Genomic DNA, 21,609 nt, shown 5'->3' on the forward strand with positions numbered 1-21,609 from the left:
AGATTCAGTTGGAAGTTCGTCGATTTCAGTTGACGAGAATGAAATTGTAGCTTCAGTGCTTATACAAACGGATTTAGAAATAGATTCTTTTGAAACTGAGGATAAGTAAGAAGAACCAATATACAGTTGACCAATTGTTGAGTCAGTTTCACTTGCTCCAAATGATCCGGTAGTTTCTTGTGACTCGTGACTAATTTCTGATTCAAAAGTAACAATTGATTCGTCAGCAGACAATGACTTATGTGAAGTGGAACTTTCAACACTCAACCAATCCTCAGTCAATGAAGAAGAAACCGACGAGGTAACCAACTCACTTGAAGATACGCTTTCACCGAACGATGATACATCGTTTGTGGAACTAGAAACATAAAAATCAGCGGTTGAAAACTCCTCCTCATTAGTATGTGATAACGAAGATGCAGAAATGGTAGTGTTGTAATAGTGTGGCCCACTGCTACTTGGTAACACGGGAACAACCGACGAAATTGGTTCGACGACCAAAACAGTGTCAGTTTCACCTGGTGGGTTGGTGTAGGTGATGGTGGTTGCAGCAGAAACAGAACCATACTCAGTGGTGGTGACAGTTGGGTTCAATGGGTCGATGACCAAAACAGTGTCAGTTTCACCTGGTGGGTTGGTGTAGGTGATGGTGGTTGCAGCAGAAACAGAACCATACTCAGTGGTGGTGACAGTTGGGTTGATTGGTTCAATGACGTGAACAGTGTCGGTACCACCGTGAGTAGCAGTTTCGGTATAAGTAGTAGCAACAGAAACATCTTCGTATTCGGTGGTAGTAACAGTTGGGTTCAATGGGTCGATAACCAAAACAGTGTCAGTTTCACCTGGTGGGTTGGTGTAGGTGATGGTGGTTGCAGCAGAAACAGAACCGTACTCAGTGGTGGTGACAGTTGGGTTGATTGGTTCAATGACGTGAACAGTGTCGGTACCACCGTGAGTAGCAGTTTCGGTATAAGTAGTAGCAACAGAAACATCTTCGTATTCGGTGGTAGTAACAGTTGGGTTCAATGGGTCGATGACCAAAACAGTGTCAGTTTCACCTGGTGGGTTGGTGTAGGTGATGGTGGTTGCAGCAGAAACAGAACCGTACTCAGTGGTGGTGACAGTTGGGTTGATTGGTTCAATGACGTGAACAGTGTCGGTACCACCGTGAGTAGCAGTTTCGGTATAAGTAGTAGCAACAGAAACATCTTCGTATTCGGTGGTAGTAACAGTTGGGTTCAATGGGTCGATGACCAAAACAGTGTCAGTTTCACCTGGTGGGTATTGTGTAGGTGATGGTGGTTGCAGCAGAAACAGAACCGTACTCAGTGGTAGTAACAGTTGGGTTCAATGGGTCGATGACCAAAACAGTGTCAGTTTCACCTGGTGGGTTGGTGTAGGTGATGGTGGTTGCAGCAGAAACAGAACCATACTCAGTGGTAGTAACAATTGGGTTGATTGGTTCAATGATGTGAACAGTGTCGGTACCACCGTGAGTAGCAGTTTCGGTGTAGGTAGTAGCAGCAGAAACAGAGCCATATTCAGTGGTAGTAACAGTTGGATTTGGTACGGGGGTTTCAACATACACAGTGTCTACTGAATCAGTTGAAGCGGTAACAGTATATAATGTGGTTCCTTCACCAGTCCAAGATGTGTAAACGGTGGTTGTGGTATGATACGGTTCATCAACAATAACGGTAGCAGTTCCACCAATTGTACCTGTAATGGTGGTATAGGAAGTAGTGACACCGACATATGAAGTTGTGATTGTTGTTGTTGGAATTGGTTCAATAACTTCGACTGTTTTAGTATGATCTTTACTTGGATCAAAAGGTAAAGTAGTAACACTAGTAGTTGATTGTGTACCGGTTCTTGTAGTGATAACTAAAATAGCCCCATTACTATCGGCTGTTTGAGTGTTATAAGTACCCCAGTCATAGTGAGTAGGATGCTCAAGAGATTCACCATCTGCACAGACAACACTATACTTGTAGTCAAAACCCATTTTCCCTTTAGGAGTAACCATAACATCAAAGAATGGTCTGAAACCGGCAGGAACACTTTCAAATGAAAGAGTGAAACTTCCTTCATTACAGGTTGGTTGTTTTGAGAAATTCTGTTCGGAATTAGTTGGGTAGTTCCACGGATTAATAAAATTAGTCATACCAACATGTACCTGGGCACAGTCAATATCAGCACCATTATTTGTATTCAAAGATATAGTACCACTTTTAAAACCACTTGGACAATCAGGAGCAATGACAAGGTGGGTCATTTTCTCAAGTGATGGAATTGATCTGGCATTGGCAATTAAATCGCTTCTAGAAGCACCTGTAGGTTCGAAATTGGCAGTAATCGAAAGTTTGTTATCACCATCTTGGAAAGTGACAATATTATCACCAGTAGTAAAACAAGTAGAATCTTGCAAACTGACAGAAGTACCAGTGCCACCAACATTGAAAGTAAATGGAATTGTAACAGTACCAAAGGCCTGGATGTTAGATTTCAAAGCGTCCTTAACAACACATCCAACACTTGAAAATGCAGTAAATTCTTCACCAGCATGAAAGGTACATGTAGCATAGTTCACACCGTTTGCTGTTAAATCAATAGTAGTCTGTTCAGTGATAAATTTAAAAACACAAGGCATAATCAAGGTGAATGTATCACCTGGATTGACCTTAGTACCATCCAAAGACCATCCCAATGTTGCTTTCCAAGTAGGACTAGCTGGACCTCTAAAATCATTCAGATCTTCGTTCCATTTTAATGAATCAAAGGAAGTGAAAACACCAGAAATTTCCTTCGGTGCCACCAAAGTAGCCAAAGACAGTAATAGCAAACCAAATCCAATGAGCTTCATATTGAATAGTGATTGATTCGTAGATGACTTGGTTACAATGAAAAATTCGATAAATCCGAGGGAATTCAATCCTCTATTTATGTGAAATTCTTCATGGCTCTGAAATGCTATTCAACAAGCTGGAATGATTAGATAAATCATAACTCTGCACAACTTTCATATTGAAAGGTAATGTCGGGAATGTTTAGAATTCTCATAAAGGTCATATTGGTCAAAATTCTAACCACAGGATTCAGTTAGACAATGCAGGAATTTCTGGGTTTATTCATATCAACATTTTGTGAATAGAACGTTAAATAGTTGTGAAAAAAAAAAAAAAAAAAAAAAAGAAAAGAAAATTTTCACATCAACTCCTTTTTTTTTGTTCTGTCCAATTCTCGCTTTGGATTTGTTTTGTTCGCATTAAATGGAAGCATAAAATCATAGTGTATCTAAGGGCTACATACAAATCGGTTTTCCTTTAAAGCTATGTGATACCAACTATCAATTAATTAGAAACAATTTGTCAAACTATGCTATGGGTAGGGTCCTCCCAAGTTTGCAGTTTAAAAGGGGTCTTCATAATTTAATAAAAGAACATGAAGGTTTCCCTGTAAACTAAAAATAGTGCATTAGTCACTTACATGAAACAGTTTAGTTCGCCACATGGTTAACAAATAATGTACTAACCCCCCCCCAAAGAAGTATTATTTCGTAATAGTGATAATAGTTAAAAATATTTTGACTCAAATAATTTCAATAGGGTTATTATACTTTGGTTTGGAGAACAAAATTTAAAAGAGAGTTGGTTAGATCGTTGGTATTGTATTTCGTAGAAAATAACACTGATTGACACTACAACCGTTATAGATTTACTTTTATCTACTTTCTTTAATTGTTTGCCATAAACCCGTAGCTAGTGCATCTTATCATGATGCTCATCATCGTCAGTTGCCCAAGAGCATTTCAGCCAATAGTTGCTTACGATTAACCTAGGTAATTGCTCTTAACCATGCATGAAAAACTAGAATCAAAATTCCCGTTCTTTCATGTAAAGAATTTTTAGTCAGCATTTGAATTGCAACAGTTTATTGAAACTACTGTGCTAGTGCCGAATCCACTTTCATGACATCATAACCTTCTACCTCTTCTAGCCACAAAAAAAAATAAGTTAGAAACTGGGAGTGAAGAATAGAGTAATTGTTCAAGTGCAATTATTCTTTCGGGTTTCCTGCTAACCACCACAAGAAATAATGTTTAGGTATTTGAACTATATTCAGAAGTAGTTCTCATAATTATTATCCAAATGATAATGTTGATCGCTTATCTATCAAAATGGCTTTGTTGAACCTATATAAATATAATGAATGAAAGATTTGAGACATTCCATTTGTACTATAAAGGTGGGTGATATTATCCGATCAGTTTCCAGGTATTTCATGTTCCAAGTGAGTTAAAATTAGAACACGCTACTTCTTTTTTGTGTTCATTTTTTATTGCTTAAGGTAATTTGCCACGAGTTTGAAAAATTTTGTGCCACAGGTGTTCAACCAAATCCTGACCTCCCCTTTGCTATTCCTCTCTTCCTCCTCCTCCTCCTCCTCCTGCCCCCCTCCATGTATACATTTATGGATCAAAGACGAAGATGTACAAAATGGCAGAGAAAAGATAAACCTGTCGTGTGATTTATATAACAATCGTTTACTATCACCAAATATGCTGGAATGAAAGATCTATTTTGAATAAGAATATGATTGTTTCCAACAATAATTTTATAAAGTCTAGCTTCGTACAGCTCGCAAAGATACGAAGCGATGAGCTGATGCTATTTCGTCCATTGTAATGAGATAATCATTACTTTGGCATTTTCAATTTGCTGGAGAATTTCTAGTAAGGGCGTCCTAATACATGATGTTAAAGTGATGTATTTTTACACGGGCGTGTAGATGAATGCTAATGACTTTCCGGTTGAGGAATAAAGTTGGCCAATAGTGAAATAAATGAATAAAAATAACTGCTTCCATACATAACCATTGCACTTCCTCAAGAATTTAAAGGGTAGCGTGCATATGAAATTGTCTGAAGCGCAATTCTTTAAATTTGTCTTATTTTTTTGTTATTACTAAAGAAGACAGCCATGTCTAATTTTGTACATTTTTACAAGAACAACTATTTCATGTTTAATTCATGTCCAAACTAATGTAAATCACTTGCATTCATTCTTCTAGAAGAACATTTGGTGTATGTTTGCGCGCTTATGTCAAGTGTATTGTCGTCCCTTTCTTTCTAACTTCAATACACCAAACTTCCAATTTATCGGTCTGTTAGTTTCACATGTGCATAATGACGTTGTTCTGACAATACAGTGTTAAAGGAAGGGGGAAACAAGTAGCAGGTCAAATTCAACTTTATCCAAACGAAACGTCTTCTTGAAGGTGTAAACTAAAAATAACAAAGTTCCCGGCTGTAGTTCACTGTATTGTTGATCAACGCCTCTAGTCCATTATACATTCATCTCTTATATTTATCGATCACGGGGTAGTCAAAAACACGAAATTTTAGGCACTTTTGTTACCAACTCTAAAAATATACCATAGTCCATATTCTTTGCTCGCTAATGTTAAGAATTAATCAAATGTTTATCATCGCCTTGTTTTAGTTTTTTTTTTTTCTGCTTCTTCTTTTTCTTCTTTCTTGTTAGTTTTACGCACGCTTGTCCAACCCGAACCACCAGCTTAAACATTCTTCTGCTACATGTACTTGAAAAATTCTCATGTACCATAAAAATTCACATCATATTTTTATATCTTAATCGTATGATACTTGGCATTGGAATTACTTTGAAATGCTAATACCTAATACAAGACTGATGATAGCTAGATGCGCCAGTTCTCTAAATACAAAAGTTGGCTAAGAGAAATCCTCAACTATGCGTGTACTCGAAACAAATTTTTGATCATCTACCCGAGAAGGGAGTGGCTATCATATCAAATTTATACCAAGCTTTGGATATTTGTTTCAATGAGGATATATTGATAATATATTTATAGTGTGATGAGCTGCTGATTAGTCCCTTAAAGTTATGGCTTTCGGTTTTTCTTTTTCTAGTAGAAACCAATTTTATTACTGAATTGGTTAAATTTTCAAAGTAAATTATGTGACATCTACGTTTTACCTAAAATTTCACATTTCTATCACACACCGGATCTTTAATTCAATCCATTATAACTACAGAAAATAGGTAAAACTCCTAGTAGCAATTTTATCAACTTTGAACCCCCCTTTTTTCTGCTTTAGTTTAATGACACAGTTATTATGAATATTGATTTCACCACTCGTGATTGGTTGACTCAATATCTTCCGAGGCACAAAAAAGAAAAAAAATTCCCTCATTTCATAGTGAAATTTTCGGCCGAGTTTAAGATACAAAAAAAGAAGTAAACAAACGCGTGAATCCATAAAAAATTAAAATAAACAACAACAAACCAAGTTATTCAAAAACACGCGTATACCGTGGTTTAAATCAATTGTTTCTACCAAGTACATGAAATTATTGTTCCTGGCATGACGAATTCAATTAAAATCAATGAGAATTAATAAGTTCATAGGGTCAGGATATAAAATGTCTTTGTTAACTGACCATATTTGCTCATATCATATGTTGAATATATATACACATATATTAATATGAATTAAATGTAGTCACAGATTACACGTGTAACAGAATTATTGGTTGCTGTAAGTTAAACATTTTCCTTCAAATAGTACAAAATAATCTTGACACACCGATATATGATACCTACGTTCACTTTAATTAGAAATACAATTAAAAAAGACTGTATATATTACTATACTCACAGGTGCCATAAAACAAATATAGTACACATTGCAAACCGAAAAATATGTAAACGGAAACTAAAAAAATAATGCAAAACAAAAAACAATCAAAAATATACGAAACGAAAATAATAATGTAAAATATAACGAGAATAACAAAATCAAGAAATAGTAACTGATTTAAATCTTAAACTTCTTAAGTCTAAAACATGATGGATAATACTGTGAAAATAGCGACCATCCATGAAGAAACTTGAGCGAACGATGAAGAGCCTTCATAGGTAGAGACAGTAACCGAGTTGTACCCAGATGCCGATGCTTGTGGAACGGATGTAGAACCTTGTGGGGTAACAAAACTACTTTCAGTACTAGTAACCAAAGTAGATGGTGTGACTCGACTGGTGCCCACGGTTCCTTCAGTAGTAGAATCACTTGTGGTTGGAGCTCCTTCAACACCAGGGCTGGATGCAGATTCCTCAGCAGTATTAGTATTAGTAGCAGTAGTAGTAGTAGTATCTGGGTGGTCGTTACCATCTGTAGCAATCGAAGCAACAGCATCCTCAGAATGGGATGTGTCAACATTAGAACCAGCACCGGATCCAGAACCAGATGGTTGAACAGTAGAAGCGGCAGTGTTTGGTAAGCCATCGGTTTGTGGAACCTGTTCAGAAGCGATGTCACTTGGAGATCCTGTACCAGAAGAAGAATCAGCTGTTGGTTGTGGACCTGAAGTGGAACCAGCATTGTTATCACCACCAGATGATGCAGTGGAAACAGAGGAATCAACATTACCTTCACCTGGAACATCTTGAGATTCAACTGGCGTTTCACCGCCTTCAGTTGATGGGTTTGGAACAACAGTTGTTTCGGTGGTTTGGGAGGCAACAGTAGTGGTGAATCCTTCTGGTTGAGAAGTGGTATCGTCACTATCGGACGATGATTGTTGTTGTGGAGCACCTTCGGATTCAGTTGGAACGTTACCACCTTCAGTTGATTCTTGTGGAACACCTTCAGTTGATTCTTGTGGAACACCTTCAGTTGATTCTTGTGGAGCACCTTCGGATTCAGTTGGAACGTTACCGCCTTCAGTTGATTCTTGTGGAGCACCTTCAGTTGATTCTTGTGGAGCACCTTCAGTTGATGGGTTTGGAACAACAGTAGTTTCGGTGGTTTGGGAGGTAACAGTAGTGGTGAATCCTTCTGGTTGAGAAGTGGTATCGTCACTATCGGACGATGATTGTTGTTGTGGAGCACCTTCGGATTCAGTTGGAACGTTACCACCTTCAGTTGATTCTTGCGGAGCACCTTCGGATTCAGTTGGAACGTTACCACCTTCAGTTGATTCTTGTGGAGCACCTTCGGATTCAGTTGGAACGTTACCACCTTCAGTTGATTCTTGTGGAACACCTTCAGTTGATTCTTGTGGAACACCTTCAATTGATTCTTGCGGAGCACCTTCAGATTCAGTTGGAACGTTACCACCTTCAGTTGATGGGTTTGGAACAACAGTAGTTTCAGTGGTTTGGGAGGTGACAGTAGTGGTGAATCCTTCTGGTTGAGAACTTGTAGAAACAGAAGTTGTACCTGATGTTGAACTAGAAGATTGATTTTCAATATCAGATGGTACTGGTTCAGAAATGGATTCTTCAAGTCCAGTCTCAGTTAAACTACCCGAAGCTTCAGTGCCGGGAGCAGATTGAACGTTAGATACAGATACAGAAACAGTATCAGGTAATGGTGTGTCAGTAGATGATGTAATGGACAAGGAAGACTCAATAACGGATGAAGTAACTTGCAGCAAGGAAGCAGATACAGAAATAGACCCAGCATCACTTACAGACTCACTAGAATATATTTGAAGAACAGATGATTCAGATTCAAGACTAGTAAAAGAAACAGTAACAATAGATTGCTCAGTATCCTCAGACACACTTTCAACATTAGATGATCCTTGAATTGATGACGATACAATAGTTATTTCACTTCCAGTTTCACTTATGGTAGAAGAAGAAAATGAAGTAAGTTCACTTGCTGATTGAATATCAGACAAAGAAGACAGTTCCTCCTTGTATGTAGTTGAATCAATCATAGAAGAACCCGTTGACATAACAGTTGAGCTTTCAGCACCAGAGTCCAACCTACTTGATCCAACAGAAGACATACCTTCTATCGAGGTTGAAGAGACGTCATTATTTGATGTCTCGTCACTAGATGATGGTACCAATGTCACAGATGTTTCAAGGAAAGACGAAGAGTCCCATGAAGATACTTTCGATCCGAGAACAGAAGACTCTGTTGTTGTAGTTGACCAAGAGACCCCAGTGACAGATTGAGATTCTATAGCAAAGGAAGATGAAGCTTCATCCGAACTTGAAATAACCGACGACAAAGTAGAGTCACTAGAAATTCCATCATTACCAGAACCATCAGACGAAGATACCAAGTTACTGTTGATGTCACTGATAGAGGCGACAAAACTTGAAGACTCAGTAGCAATAAGTTCACTACTGGTAATTGAAGCAATAACACTTGAATTCTCAATAGTAGACAGGGCAGTAGATGATGATTCAGAGATAGAAATATCTGTGGATGATGAAGAAGAAAATTCAACAGCAGTATCAGTATCAACTGAGCTTGGGGTGTCAGTTGAATCGCTGAGTCCAGAATTCAAATCCACAGACAGTTCAGTAGATGAAGAAACATTCTCAACTGAACTGTTTGAATAATGTGGATAACTGTTGGAAGGTAACACAGGAATAGCTGATGATGATTCTAAAGCATCAGATGAATACGTAGTGGATTCAGTATTGGAGGATACAGCAACAGTGGATTCTAAATCAGATGATTGTGCAGTTGAACTTTCAACAGTAGAAGAAGCAACAGAAGAAGGTTCAGCAGAAGAAGGTTCAGCAGTGGAAGATTCAGCAACAGTGGATTCTAAATCAGATGATTGTGCAGTTGAACTTTCAACAGTAGAAGAAGCAACAGAAGAAGGTTCAGCACTGGAAGATTCAGCACTGGAGGATTCAGCAGAAGAAGATTCAACACTGGAAGATTCAGCAACGGTGGATTCTAAATCAGATGATTGTGCAGTTGAACTTTCAACAGTAGAAGAAGCAACAGAAGAAGGTTCAGCAGAAGAAGGTTCAGCAGTGGAAGATTCAGCAACAGTGGATTCTAAATCAGATGATTGTGCAGTTAAACTTTCAACAGTAGAAGAAGCAACAGAAGAAGGTTCAGCACTGGAAGATTCAGCACTGGAGGATTCAGCAGAAGAAGATTCAACACTGGAAGATTCAGCAACGGTGGATTCTAAATCAGATGATTGTGCAGTTGAACTTTCAACAGTAGAAGATGCAACAGAAGAAGGTTCAACAATGGAAGATTCAGCACTGGAAGATTCAGCACTGGAAGATTCAGCACCAGTGGATTCTAAATCAGATGATTGTGCAGTTGAACTTTCAACAGTAGAAGATGCAACAGAAGAAGATTCAGCAACAGTGGATTCTAAATCAGATGATTGTGCAGTTGAACTTTCAACAGTAGAAGATGCAACAGAAGAAGGTTCAGCACTGGAAGATTCAGCAGAAGAAGATTCAGCAGTGGAGGATTCAGCAGTGGAGGATTCTACATCAGATGATTGTGCAGTTGAACTTTCAACAGTAGAAGAAGCAACAGAAGAAGGTTCAGCACTGGAAGATTCAGCAGTGGAGGATTCAGCAGTGGAGGATTCTAAATCAGATGATTGTGCAGTTGAACTTTCAACAGTAGAAGATGCAACAGAAGAAGATTCAGCACTGGAAGATTCAACACTGGAAGATTCAGCAACGGTGGATTCTAAATCAGATGATTGTGCAGTTGAACTTTCAACAGTAGAAGATGCAACAGAAGAAGATTCAGCAGAAGAAGATTCAGCAGTGGAGGATTCAGCAGTGGAGGATTCTAAATCAGATGATTGTGCAGTGGAGGATTCAATAGCAGAAGATTCAACACTTGAAGATTCAACACTGGAGGATTCAGCACTGTATGACTCAATACTGGATGATTTACCTGCTGATGAAGGAACAGCTTCACTTGAGACTGGGGAACTTGAAGATTCAATGAATGATGAAGAATCATTTTCACTAGAAGATTCAACAACTAACGAAGAAATAATATTGCTTGAGGATTCAACAGCAGATGATGGGACACTAGATACAATCTCATCACTAGACGATACAACAACTGAAATACTAGAGTCATACACAGATGATCGAGTAGTTGAAAAATCAGAAGATGAAGACACAACATCAAATGTACTAGAAGCATCAACAATTGCGGACGACTCGGTGATTAAACTGGAAGAAACATACTCAAACGACGAAAAGTTTTCAATCGAACTATTTGAATAATGTGGATAACTGTTGGATGGCAATACCGGAACAGCTGATGATGATTCTAAAGCATCAGATGAATACGTAGCGGATTCAGTATTGGCGGATACAGCAACAGTGGATTCTAAATCAGATGATTGTGCAGTTGAACTTTCAACAGTAGAAGATGCAACAGAAGAAGATTCAGCAGTGGAAGATTCAGCACTGGAAGATTCAGCAGAAGAAGGTTCAACACTGGAAGATTCAGCACTTGAGGATTCAATAGCAGAAGATTCAGCACTGGAAGATTCAGCACTGGAAGATTCAACACTGGAAGATTCAGCAACAGTGGATTCTACATCAGATGATTGTGCAGTTGAACTTTCAACAGTAGAAGATGCAACAGAACGAGATTCAGCAGTGGAAGATTCAGCACTGGAAGATTCAGCACTGGAAGATTCAACACTGGAAGATTCAGCAGAAGAAGATTCAACACTGGAAGATTCAGCAACAGTAGATTCTAAAATCAGATGATTGTGCAGTTGAACTTTCAACAGTAGAAGATGCAACAGAAGAAGATTCAACACTGGAAGATTCAGCACTGGAAGATTCAGCAGAAGAAGATTCAGCAGTGGAGGATTCAACAATGGAGGATTCAGCAGTGGAGGATTCAGCAGAAGAAGATTCAAAACTGGAAGATTCAACAATGGAGGATTCAGCAGTGGAAGATTCAATAGCAGAAGATTCAGCAACAGTGGATTCTAAATCAGATGATTGTGCAGTTAAACTTTCAACAGTAGAAGATGCAACAGAAGAAGATTCAGCACTGGAAGATTCAGCAGAAGAAGATTCAGCAGAAGAAGATTCAACACTGGAAGATTCAGCAACGGTGGATTCTAAATCAGATGATTGTGCAGTTGAACTTTCAACAGTAGAAGATGCAACAGAAGAAGGTTCAATAGCAGAAGATTCAGCAGTGGAAGATTCAGCAGTGGAAGATTCAACACTGGAAGATTCAGCACTGGAGGATTCAACAGTAGAAGAAGCAACAGAAGAAGGTTCAGCAGTGGAAGATTCAGCACTGGAAAATTCAGCACTGGAAGATTCAACACTGGAAGATTCAACAATGGAAGATTCAACAATGGAGGATTCAGCAGTGGAAGATTCAATAGCAGAAGATTCAACACTTGAAGATTCAACACTGGAGGATTCAGCACTGTATGACTCAATACTGGATGATTCAATAGCAGAAGATTCAGCAGAAGAAGATTCAGCACTGGAAGATTCAGCACTGGAAGATTCAACAGTGGAAGATTCAACAATGGAGGATTCAGCAGTGGAAGATTCAACAGTAGAAGAAGCAACAGAAGAAGGTTCAGCAGTGGAAGATTCAACACTGGAAGATTCAGCACTGGAAGATTCAGCACTGGAAGATTCAACACTGGAAGATTCAACAATGGAGGATTCAGCAGTGGAAGATTCAATAGCAGAAGATTCAACACTTGAAGATTCAACACTGGAGGATTCAGCACTGTATGACTCAATACTGGATGATTCAATAGCAGAAGATTCAGCAGAAGAAGATTCAGCACTGGAAGATTCAACAGTGGAAGATTCAGCACTGGAAGATTCAGCACTGGAAGATTCAACACTGGAAGATTCAGCACTGGAGGATTCAATAGCAGAAGATTCAGCAGAAGATTCAGCAGAAGATTCAGCAGTGGAAGATTCAACACTGGAAGATTCAGCAGAAGAAGGTTCAACACTGGAAGATTCAGCAACAGTGGATTCTAAATCAGATGATTGTGCAGTTGAACTTTCAACAGTAGAAGATGCAACAGAAGAAGATTCAGCACTGGAAGATTCAACACTGGAAGATTCAGCAGAAGAAGGTTCAACACTGGAAGATTCAGCAACAGTGGATTCTACATCAGATGATTGTGCAGTTGAACTTTCAACAGTAGAAGATGCAACAGAAGAAGATTCAGCACTGGAAGATTCAGCACTGGAGGATTCAACAGTAGAAGAAGCAACAGAAGAAGGTTCAGCAGTGGAAGATTTAACACTGGAAGATTCAGCACTGGAAGATTCAGCACTGGAAGATTCAACACTGGAAGATTCAACAATGGAGGATTCAGCAGTGGAAGATTCAATAGCAGAAGATTCAACACTTGAAGATTCAACACTGGAGGATTCAGCACTGTATGACTCAATACTGGATGATTCAATAGCAGAAGATTCAGCAGAAGAAGATTCAGCACTGGAAGATTCAACAGTGGAAGATTCAGCACTGGAAGATTCAACACTGGAAGATTCAACAATGGAGGATTCAGCAGTGGAAGATTCAGCACTAAAAGATTCAGCACTGGAAGATTCAACACTGGAAGATTCAGCAACAGTAGATTCAACATCAGATGATTGTGCAGTTGAAGTTTCAACAGTAGAAGATTCAACAGAAGAAGATTCAGCACTGGAAGATTCAGCAGTAGAAGATTCAACAGTGGAAGATTCAGCAGTGGAAGATTCGGCACTGGAAGATTCAACACTGGAAGATTCAGCAGAAGAAGGTTCAACACTGGAAGATTCAGCAACAGTGGATTCTAAATCAGATGATTGTGCAGTTGAACTTTCAACAGCAGAAGATGCAACAGAAGAAGATTCAGCACTGGAAGATTCAGCACTGGAAGATTCAACAGTGGAAGATTCAGCAGTGGAAGATTCAGCAGTGGAAGATTCAACACTGGAAGATTCAGCAGTGGAAGATTCAACACTGGAAGATTGGATAAGTGAAGATGATTCTGAAGTTGGTTCAATGATGTGAACAGTGTCGGTACCACCGTGAGTAGCAGTTTCGGTGTAGGTAGTAGCAGCAGAAACAGAGCCATATTCAGTGGTAGTAACAGTTGGATTTGGTACGGGGGTTTCAACATACACAGTGTCTACTGAATCAGTTGAAGCGGTAACAGTATATGATGTGGTTCCTTCACCAGTCCAAGATGTGTAAACGGTGGTTGTGGTATGATACGGTTCATCAACAATAACGGTAGCAGTTCCACCAATTGTACCTGTAATGGTGGTATAGGAAGTAGTGACACCGACATATGAAGTTGTGATTGTTGTTGTTGGAATTGGTTCAATAACTTCGACTGTTTTAGTATGATCTTTACTTGGATCAAAAGGTAAAGTAGTAACACCAGTAGTTGATTGTGTACCGGTTCTTGTAGTGATAACTAAAATAGCCCCATTACTATCAGTATTACTGTTGATATAAGGAGCATAAACTCTACTATTAGTTTTATCAACCGTGTCACCATTTTTACAAGTATACTTGTAAATATAGTCAACATTAAATCTTGCATTGGCGGTTGCAGTGAGGAATGAATCCATAAATGGTCTATAACCAGCTTCGATATCAGTGAATGAAATAGTAAAGTTTGTAGCAGAACAGCTCTCAGTATAAGAAAATGTTTCAGAATTTGTTGGTTGATTCCAATCATTAAGATCATTAGTAATACCAATATGAGTTGAAGAACAATCCATAACAGCAGAATTATCTCTAATAATTATACTCATATAACCACTTTCATACCCACTTGGACAATCTTTTGCAATAGAAATCTGTTGCAATTTACCAATGGAAGGAACTGATCTGACAAAAATAATTTCATCTGATACTGAAGCAGTGGTTTTCTCAAAAACGGCATTGATCGAGAGTTCATTATCACCATCTTTAAAAGTAACAGTATTGGTACCAGCAGTAAAACAAGTGGAGTCCTCTAAATCAACAGAAGAACCAGTACCACCAACATTAAACGAGAATGGTACAGTGACAGTTCCAAATGCTTGAGTATCAGAAGTTAAAGCACTATTAACAACACAAGACATACTAGAAAATGTGGTAAATTCTTCTCCATTATTCAATTTACAAGTAGCATAAGTTACACCATCAGCAGTTAAGTCCACTGATGTTGATGAACTAGTAAATTTGAAAACACAAGGCATAATTAAGGTGAATGTATCACCAGGAGAGGCAACAGAACCATCTAATGACCAACCTAAAGTTGCAGTCCATGTTGGATTCCCTGGACCTTGGTATCCATAATTACCTGCATCAGAATAAGTTAACGAGTCAAAACTGGTGAATATCCCCGTGATTTCTTTAGGGGTTACTCTTGTGAACAAGGCCAACAATAGTATAGCAAATCCAAAATAACTCATACTAAAGTTTTGATTTTATGGATGAGTTCGGAGAAGAACAAGTTAGTTGGAGGAATGAATCATTATGATTATAACGAACTGACAGGGAAAATCAACATCTATTTAAACTTCCTTAAAGAAGAAAAAATTTTTTTTGACCCATTAAGACATCAGATATTACTGGGAATTAGGGAATAATCCCATACTGCTTTGTTCAAGGTTGTTTCATTGGTTTTAAGATGGGGTGCATAGCAATGAGTGCATGAATGATAGTGGAATAACTTTCCGCTGGTTATGACTTATGTATTCAAATCACAAAGTAGTCACAGGAAACTGACAATGGGGGGGAAGAAGAAGGGAGGGATGGAATTGCTTTTTGTGAGATAGGAGCTGACATTCATTGGTGAAGATACAGGTAAAGAAAAAGTTGTTGATGGTTGAGTCTGAAATTTTCAATCGCGAAAAACGCAACTCAGTTTTAGTGCAAAGAACAAAAAACAAAAACCAGAAAGAGAGAAGTAAAACCAATAAAGAGGTGCAAAAAAAAAGTACAACTAGAAAGAGAATACTATCATTAATGACAGTAATGTTCTTGTATTGTATTTTTTGATGGTTGAGCTATCAATACTGTACTGAATAATGGGTAAGCGTACAATTATTGTAAATCGGATTCATATTTGAATGTTGTTTAAAACCATTTAGTGGGTTATATTGCCCCTTCAAGAAGTCCTTCCCGCTTGATTTATCTTTTTTAGATTTTTGTACTTTCTTTTAATAATAGTAATAATAATATAACAAATTATTATTATTATTATTTTATTGTTCTAGAACTTAGATAAGTTAATTATTTTTGAGTAAAATTTCATTTTATTTCTCTGCTGGAAGGTTCTTCCTTTCCTTGCAGTTAGTCTCACTATTTGTCTTTGTTTAAATATTCTAGAACTTAGGGGTCCTATAGATGTTACAGCAATTATTGCGGTGAAACCAATCTTTTCGATTATCTTAGTTTTTGATAGTTGGAAGATCTAAAAATGAGGGTTTCCAGCAATGGTTTGTTATTTTATTGTCTTTTCTTTTATATAAAAAAAAATTAAAACTGAATATCATTTTCTGAATTCTTCTTCATTTCAAAGACACTGCCAATTGTTTTGCCAGATTGCATAAAATTGCCAATCTTTATACCAATGTTTGAGTTTGCGTCATTACTAGTCTGTTGAGTCTAAAAAACTGTGACTGGAATAATTAATCCAAAATTATGTTTGACTAAACAAAATTCCAAGACATTTATAATTTACTAAAAAAAAAAACAAAAAGGAAAACAAGTGTGATGAAATCCATTCCCCCACCTTGCTTTATTGTATTGGTGAAATAAGATGTCTGTCTAAATGTATTAGGGGAATGTTGTACAAATTGGAGATGCTGTCTAAGTTGTGTGGTCTTGGAAAATACACATGCGCAAAAAGTATCACAGAATAATATGGTCACAGCTATTTCTGAGTGAGACATTAAAAGTCCTCCCAAATGTTCGAATATTTTATTGAACAACAATCCATGAGTTGTGTTAGGATCAATGAGGATTCATTTGGAATTATAGTAAAAAGAGAAGAAGGCTTTTTTTGCTTTCTTGTTTTGCTTTATCTTGCTTTGTTTGCATCACAAATGTGACTCTTGGAACATGTCGAAAATGCAATTACTGTACAATTTCTTCTATGCACCCTGAAATAATTTACATGGAATATGAGGAGTGGCAAGTACTAACGATATTCCACCGACGTCATAAAAAATAAAAAATTTCTCTTTTATTCAGTAGTTTGTTATAGAATGAGTATGTACTAATAATAGAACAATTTAACACAAACCATAATGATTTTAGAAAAATTGGCAAATCATTAAGACCTCATTGCTTGTCTTGACATTTAATTGTATATTGTTGAGTGAATCGCGACAACTCATCGCAGTAGATTGGTTGCATTGTTGAATTTTCTTTTGCAGACATTTGAACAATACACTGCAATTACGTATAAACTAAAATATTTCTAACCAATTACAAAAATAGGCAATAACTTGCATATGAGATGAGACCACCTCAGTGAACTTAGGCTGTCTCCGTAAATGATTCGTTAAATAATAATAATAAAAAAAAAAACATGCAATGAAGAGGAGAATTAATTTTCTGGGATTTATCTTGCTCATCAAACTTTACCATGAGGTAATATAACGGTTTCTCTCATTTAAATGTTTGTGAATCTAAACTTGAAGAATTTATCGATGATCGGAGTATGGAGATCTCACCAGTTTTTGATTCTATTTGATTATAAGCCCTCTAATTATTACCAAATGAAGACATTTGTATTGATTTATTCGCTAAAACTTTCTTCCGTAAATATTTGTCTCTCCATTTATTTATCTTTTTGGGATTTGTTGAGTATTCTTTGACTTAACGCAAAATTCATTTCTACTGCACCTTGGTTATTCCAAATTTGAATACTTGTTGAACCACAAAATTGCACTAATCAATGCTATAGCAAAAAAAACTTGAGCTTCATAGGAGTTAATGTTTGTCACCAAAAGAAGAATAATAATACATTAACTTGATTTGGTGGTACTACAAGACAAATCAACTATCTATTTCGTACTATAAACTTGGGAAGAATTATGGTTCTAGCTAATAGTTGCGAGATAAAGATGATAAACAATATTCCCTACGACCAACAAATTATAATAATTGAAGATTTTATTTAAAAAAGATTACAAAATTTCAATGAATTCAATGCAAAAAATAACTGAAATTGCTCATAATTTCTTAGAGGGATTATTACTGGAATGTGTTTTCCCGATAAAAATAGCTGCAAATTGATGATCATCAATATTCAGTACATAATTTCTTATGATTACAATTAAGACAGGTAAAAATCAATTCAGCCTCTTAATATAATGTATTATCATACTAATCATCTAAAAGATAGATCATTAATTCCTTTAATTGAATCAAAGTTAGTCACTCTGAATGTCGTACACTTCTTGTATCATCATCTTTTTGTCTTTGTTGATAAGCCACAAAGCTTTGGATATATATACACGACCTTAAGAATTTTTCTACATGACACAAAGCGCAAAAAAATACAAGCAAAGAAAGAACGAACCCTTTTAAGTAAAAGCGCATTAATAGGTGAGACAAAGCCTTCATCACCGAATATACCCGCGTACCAGTGAAGCGGTTAGTTGGAGTTACTATTATTAGATCATTGGTGTATATGTCTAGGTCTAGGTCTAGGTCTAGTTCTCTGAATCTCTTATACTTACTCATGTATTATCACCTTCTCAACCTCATTACTATCTTGGCTTTTATGTTCATGTTCATGACTCGATATATCCGAAGGCATACTATTTTACGATCCATGAGAATACAAACATCACCTGATGTTGATTATGATAAGAATCAAGGGTTCTATTCATAATATCATAACGCGTTAAGCGAATAATCAAATAGAGTACATATATATTTGTTAATAACGTATTTATAGTCAGATAAATTATGGTTTTTAATTTCTCTACTTAATAAAAGTCATGCTACTTAAATTAATACCGTTTTTATAACAGATTTTTCTAGTGTATACCGTTAAAAAAAATCATTTAATATCTTCAGTTTGTGAATAAATTTGCTAGTACAAGATTGAACAATATTATTTATAAAAATCCGAAATTCCTAATCTTGGATATATTAAAAACAAAAGAACAAGCCGAAGATTAAATTGAATTGTGAGTGGCTTTTTAATTTGCCTAGCAAAATGATTAATTCGATCGACTTCAATTGTTGCACTTCCTCAACATACACAAAACACTATGGTTTGCTTAACTTTGGTATTATTCAGTAGACATTACCAATATAGACATAAATACATACACACTCACACAGACACAGACACAAAAAAGCAAAACCTATATTTCAAATACTTTATCGTGAAATTTACTAAGTGAAGGACGATTGGAAAGTGTGACGTAATTGATTTTATGATCTTGCAACACTTGATACATCAATTCCTCCATATCTGGCGATAAAGCCGACGTGGAATCATCTAGAATTACAATACTTGGTTTGTTAAACAATATTCTAGCAAAACTTAATCTTTGCTTTTCTCCACCACTTAAAGTCTTAGCAAAATCCAAATTCTGATTCAATCCATAACGTTTAACAATATGATCCAAATTAACGCAGTGCAAAATATGGAAAATTTGATCATTTGTTGCATTTTCAGACCTGTTTGGATAAACAACTTGATCACGCAAACTTCCAGAAGTGAAATAACTTTTCTGTGGGTTGAAGAAAAGATCCAGCGGTTTCAGAACTAACCCGGCATACAAGGGCCAAAGGCCAGCAAGAACCCTAGCAACAGAAGTTTTCCCAGAACCATTTGGTCCAACAAACAACAAGTTTTTACCCTTGATATCAAAGGTAAGGTCAGGAATTAACGGTTCGGCATATGAACCTTCTGAAGTAGGAACAGTAATTGGAACGTGCTCTAATCTCAAACCATCATAATTCAATTGGTAAGTACCATGGATATCTGTCAAACCATACTTATCACCATAATCAAATTTAGGATCATGTACACGATGGAGTTGTGTCAACATGTTAAACACTCTATTAGTAATACCAGTTAATGTGGTCACTTCTTTCAAACTAACCATCAATCTAGACCCAGCGTCCGCAAGACTCAACAATAAACGTTTGTTGGTGACAAATGTTTTCATATTTTCAGTAGTCGAATTTGTGTCTTCTGTATTAGCATGACCATGTTCATCATCATGAATATCAGCAATATGACCACTTGCCGGGTCTTCTTTAGGGAAAAGTACATCCAAGAAAACCGGAAGACCAGAAAAGATATAACCCCAAGCCAGCCAGGTATATTTAAGCACATAATCTTCTAATGCAGCGTAACTTGATGAGAGATTTATTTCTTGAGACATATGATCCATCAATTTTTGGAAATTCTCTGCAAGCTTTGATTTTTCAATTTTAGATCCTTTATAGAAACCAATTTCTTCGCTATTGGTCATTATGTTCAATTGTTGGTTGAAATAAACCCCTTCCAAATGTGTTCTCTTGGAAGCTAATTTTCCAAACCTCGGGGTTGCTTTTTTCAACATGATGGCAGTAGCAAAATAATTAGCAAAAATACCAATAATAGCCCCAGTCCCCAAATTATCTCTCAAATAAACACTAAAGAAAATTAAATCGATAAATGGCTTACCCATAGATGAAAATAACGAACATAACGATAAGCAGAATTTGGTTACATCTTCAGTGATGTATTGGTCTATGTTTTGTATATCAGCCCCACTCAAGCCAACTTTGTAATAGGACATGGTTTTGTCCAAGTACATATCATGAATATACCTGGTTAAATTTGTTCTAAATCCCAAAGCCAATCTTAATTCTAAATATTTAATGGCGGCATTGGTATAAGAAGCAGGGAAAGCAATCAACAAGAAATAGATCAAATCACGGGCGAATTTCCTACCATCGGCTGCAATCAAGTTCTTCACTATTTGACCATCTAATTTTGCAATTAATAAAGATAACCAAGTTCTAAAAATCAAAAAGAAACATTGGGACAACAACAAAGAAGTGTTTTGACAATAAAATTTTGGAATCAAGATTTTCCAGATGATGGTTAATTGATTCAAAAATCTTGAATTGAAAAGTCGACCCTTTTGCTGTTGTAATATTTGTTCATTACGTGCAAAATCTTTATATAAATATTTATCAGCGGCATACTGATCATTGTTGGCTTTAGGAATAATAATTCTTGTCACTTTTCCATTTCCCTTTTGGATAAAGATTTCACGGGAACCATTTTTTAAAATATTTGAGGATTGTCTAATAAGACTTGGACGTCTCAATCTTTTGCTTAATACATATTCATTATACTTGGTGACAATGCTTCTAAATGTAAAGAAAACACCAATACCCGCTGTTGCAATTAAAGTACTCAAGAATAAAATGACTGGTCGACTCTGATAGTTTAACTTGATTTTGTTGTCTTTATAGGTTTTAACAAACTCCTGTAGTAATAGTACCACGTTTCGAATGTCCTGTTTGTTGTAACCAGTCAATTTGGATATATTTATCATGATAACATCCGTTGGTTGTAGTATACAGCAGGTCAAGTATCAAAAAGACAGGGGGAATTGTGTTTTTTTTTTATTTGAATTTTTGTCTGGTTTTTTTTTTTTTTTTGCTCTCACCAACCAGTTTTCAAGAAAAAGTGGGGGAAGTGAGAACGGGGGGCATGACTGCAAATGCAACCTTGTACCATAGAAGTATTATACAATTGGAAAGACTTTACAGAATGTTTCGAAAAGTACATACTCAAC

General features: G+C 36.7%; 6 protein-coding genes across 6 annotated transcripts; 2 read left to right on the forward strand and 4 right to left on the reverse strand. All coding sequences in view use genetic code 12, as the record gives it.

Annotated features, from left to right (window-relative positions):
* Positions 1 to 1,270: 1,270 nt before the first annotated feature.
* Positions 1,271 to 2,863, reverse strand: CTRG_01038 (uncharacterized protein; the record flags this gene model as incomplete). Its single annotated transcript, XM_002546210.1, has 1 exon — positions 1,271 to 2,863. The coding sequence occupies one exon, from the start codon at positions 2,861 to 2,863 to the stop codon at positions 1,271 to 1,273; it is 1,593 nt and encodes a 530-aa protein (XP_002546256.1).
* A 4,018-nt stretch (positions 2,864 to 6,881) lies between these two features.
* Positions 6,882 to 8,840, reverse strand: CTRG_01039 (uncharacterized protein; the record flags this gene model as incomplete). The annotated part of the gene is made up of 1 exon (XM_002546211.1): positions 6,882 to 8,840. The coding sequence occupies one exon, from the start codon at positions 8,838 to 8,840 to the stop codon at positions 6,882 to 6,884; it is 1,959 nt and encodes a 652-aa protein (XP_002546257.1).
* Positions 8,841 to 10,056: 1,216 nt separating this feature from the next.
* Positions 10,057 to 11,070, forward strand: CTRG_01040 (uncharacterized protein; the record flags this gene model as incomplete). The annotated part of the gene is made up of 1 exon (XM_002546212.1): positions 10,057 to 11,070. The coding sequence occupies one exon, from the start codon at positions 10,057 to 10,059 to the stop codon at positions 11,068 to 11,070; it is 1,014 nt and encodes a 337-aa protein (XP_002546258.1).
* Positions 11,071 to 11,535: 465 nt separating this feature from the next.
* Positions 11,536 to 15,249, reverse strand: CTRG_01041 (uncharacterized protein; the record flags this gene model as incomplete). The annotated part of the gene is made up of 1 exon (XM_002546214.1): positions 11,536 to 15,249. The coding sequence occupies one exon, from the start codon at positions 15,247 to 15,249 to the stop codon at positions 11,536 to 11,538; it is 3,714 nt and encodes a 1,237-aa protein (XP_002546260.1).
* On the forward strand, positions 11,678 to 13,852 carry CTRG_01042 (uncharacterized protein; the record flags this gene model as incomplete). The annotated part of the gene is made up of 1 exon (XM_002546213.1): positions 11,678 to 13,852. The coding sequence occupies one exon, from the start codon at positions 11,678 to 11,680 to the stop codon at positions 13,850 to 13,852; it is 2,175 nt and encodes a 724-aa protein (XP_002546259.1).
* A 3,918-nt stretch (positions 15,250 to 19,167) lies between the features above and the next one.
* Positions 19,168 to 21,366, reverse strand: PXA1 (ATP-binding cassette long-chain fatty acid transporter; the record flags this gene model as incomplete). Its single annotated transcript, XM_002546215.1, has 1 exon — positions 19,168 to 21,366. The coding sequence occupies one exon, from the start codon at positions 21,364 to 21,366 to the stop codon at positions 19,168 to 19,170; it is 2,199 nt and encodes a 732-aa protein (XP_002546261.1).
* Between the last annotated feature and the right edge of the window lie 243 nt (positions 21,367 to 21,609).

The sequence above is a fragment of the Candida tropicalis genome (genome assembly GCF_000006335.3).
Source record: "Candida tropicalis MYA-3404 genomic scaffold supercont3.1, whole genome shotgun sequence".
NCBI classification, from domain to species: domain Eukaryota; kingdom Fungi; phylum Ascomycota; class Pichiomycetes; order Serinales; family Debaryomycetaceae; genus Candida; species Candida tropicalis.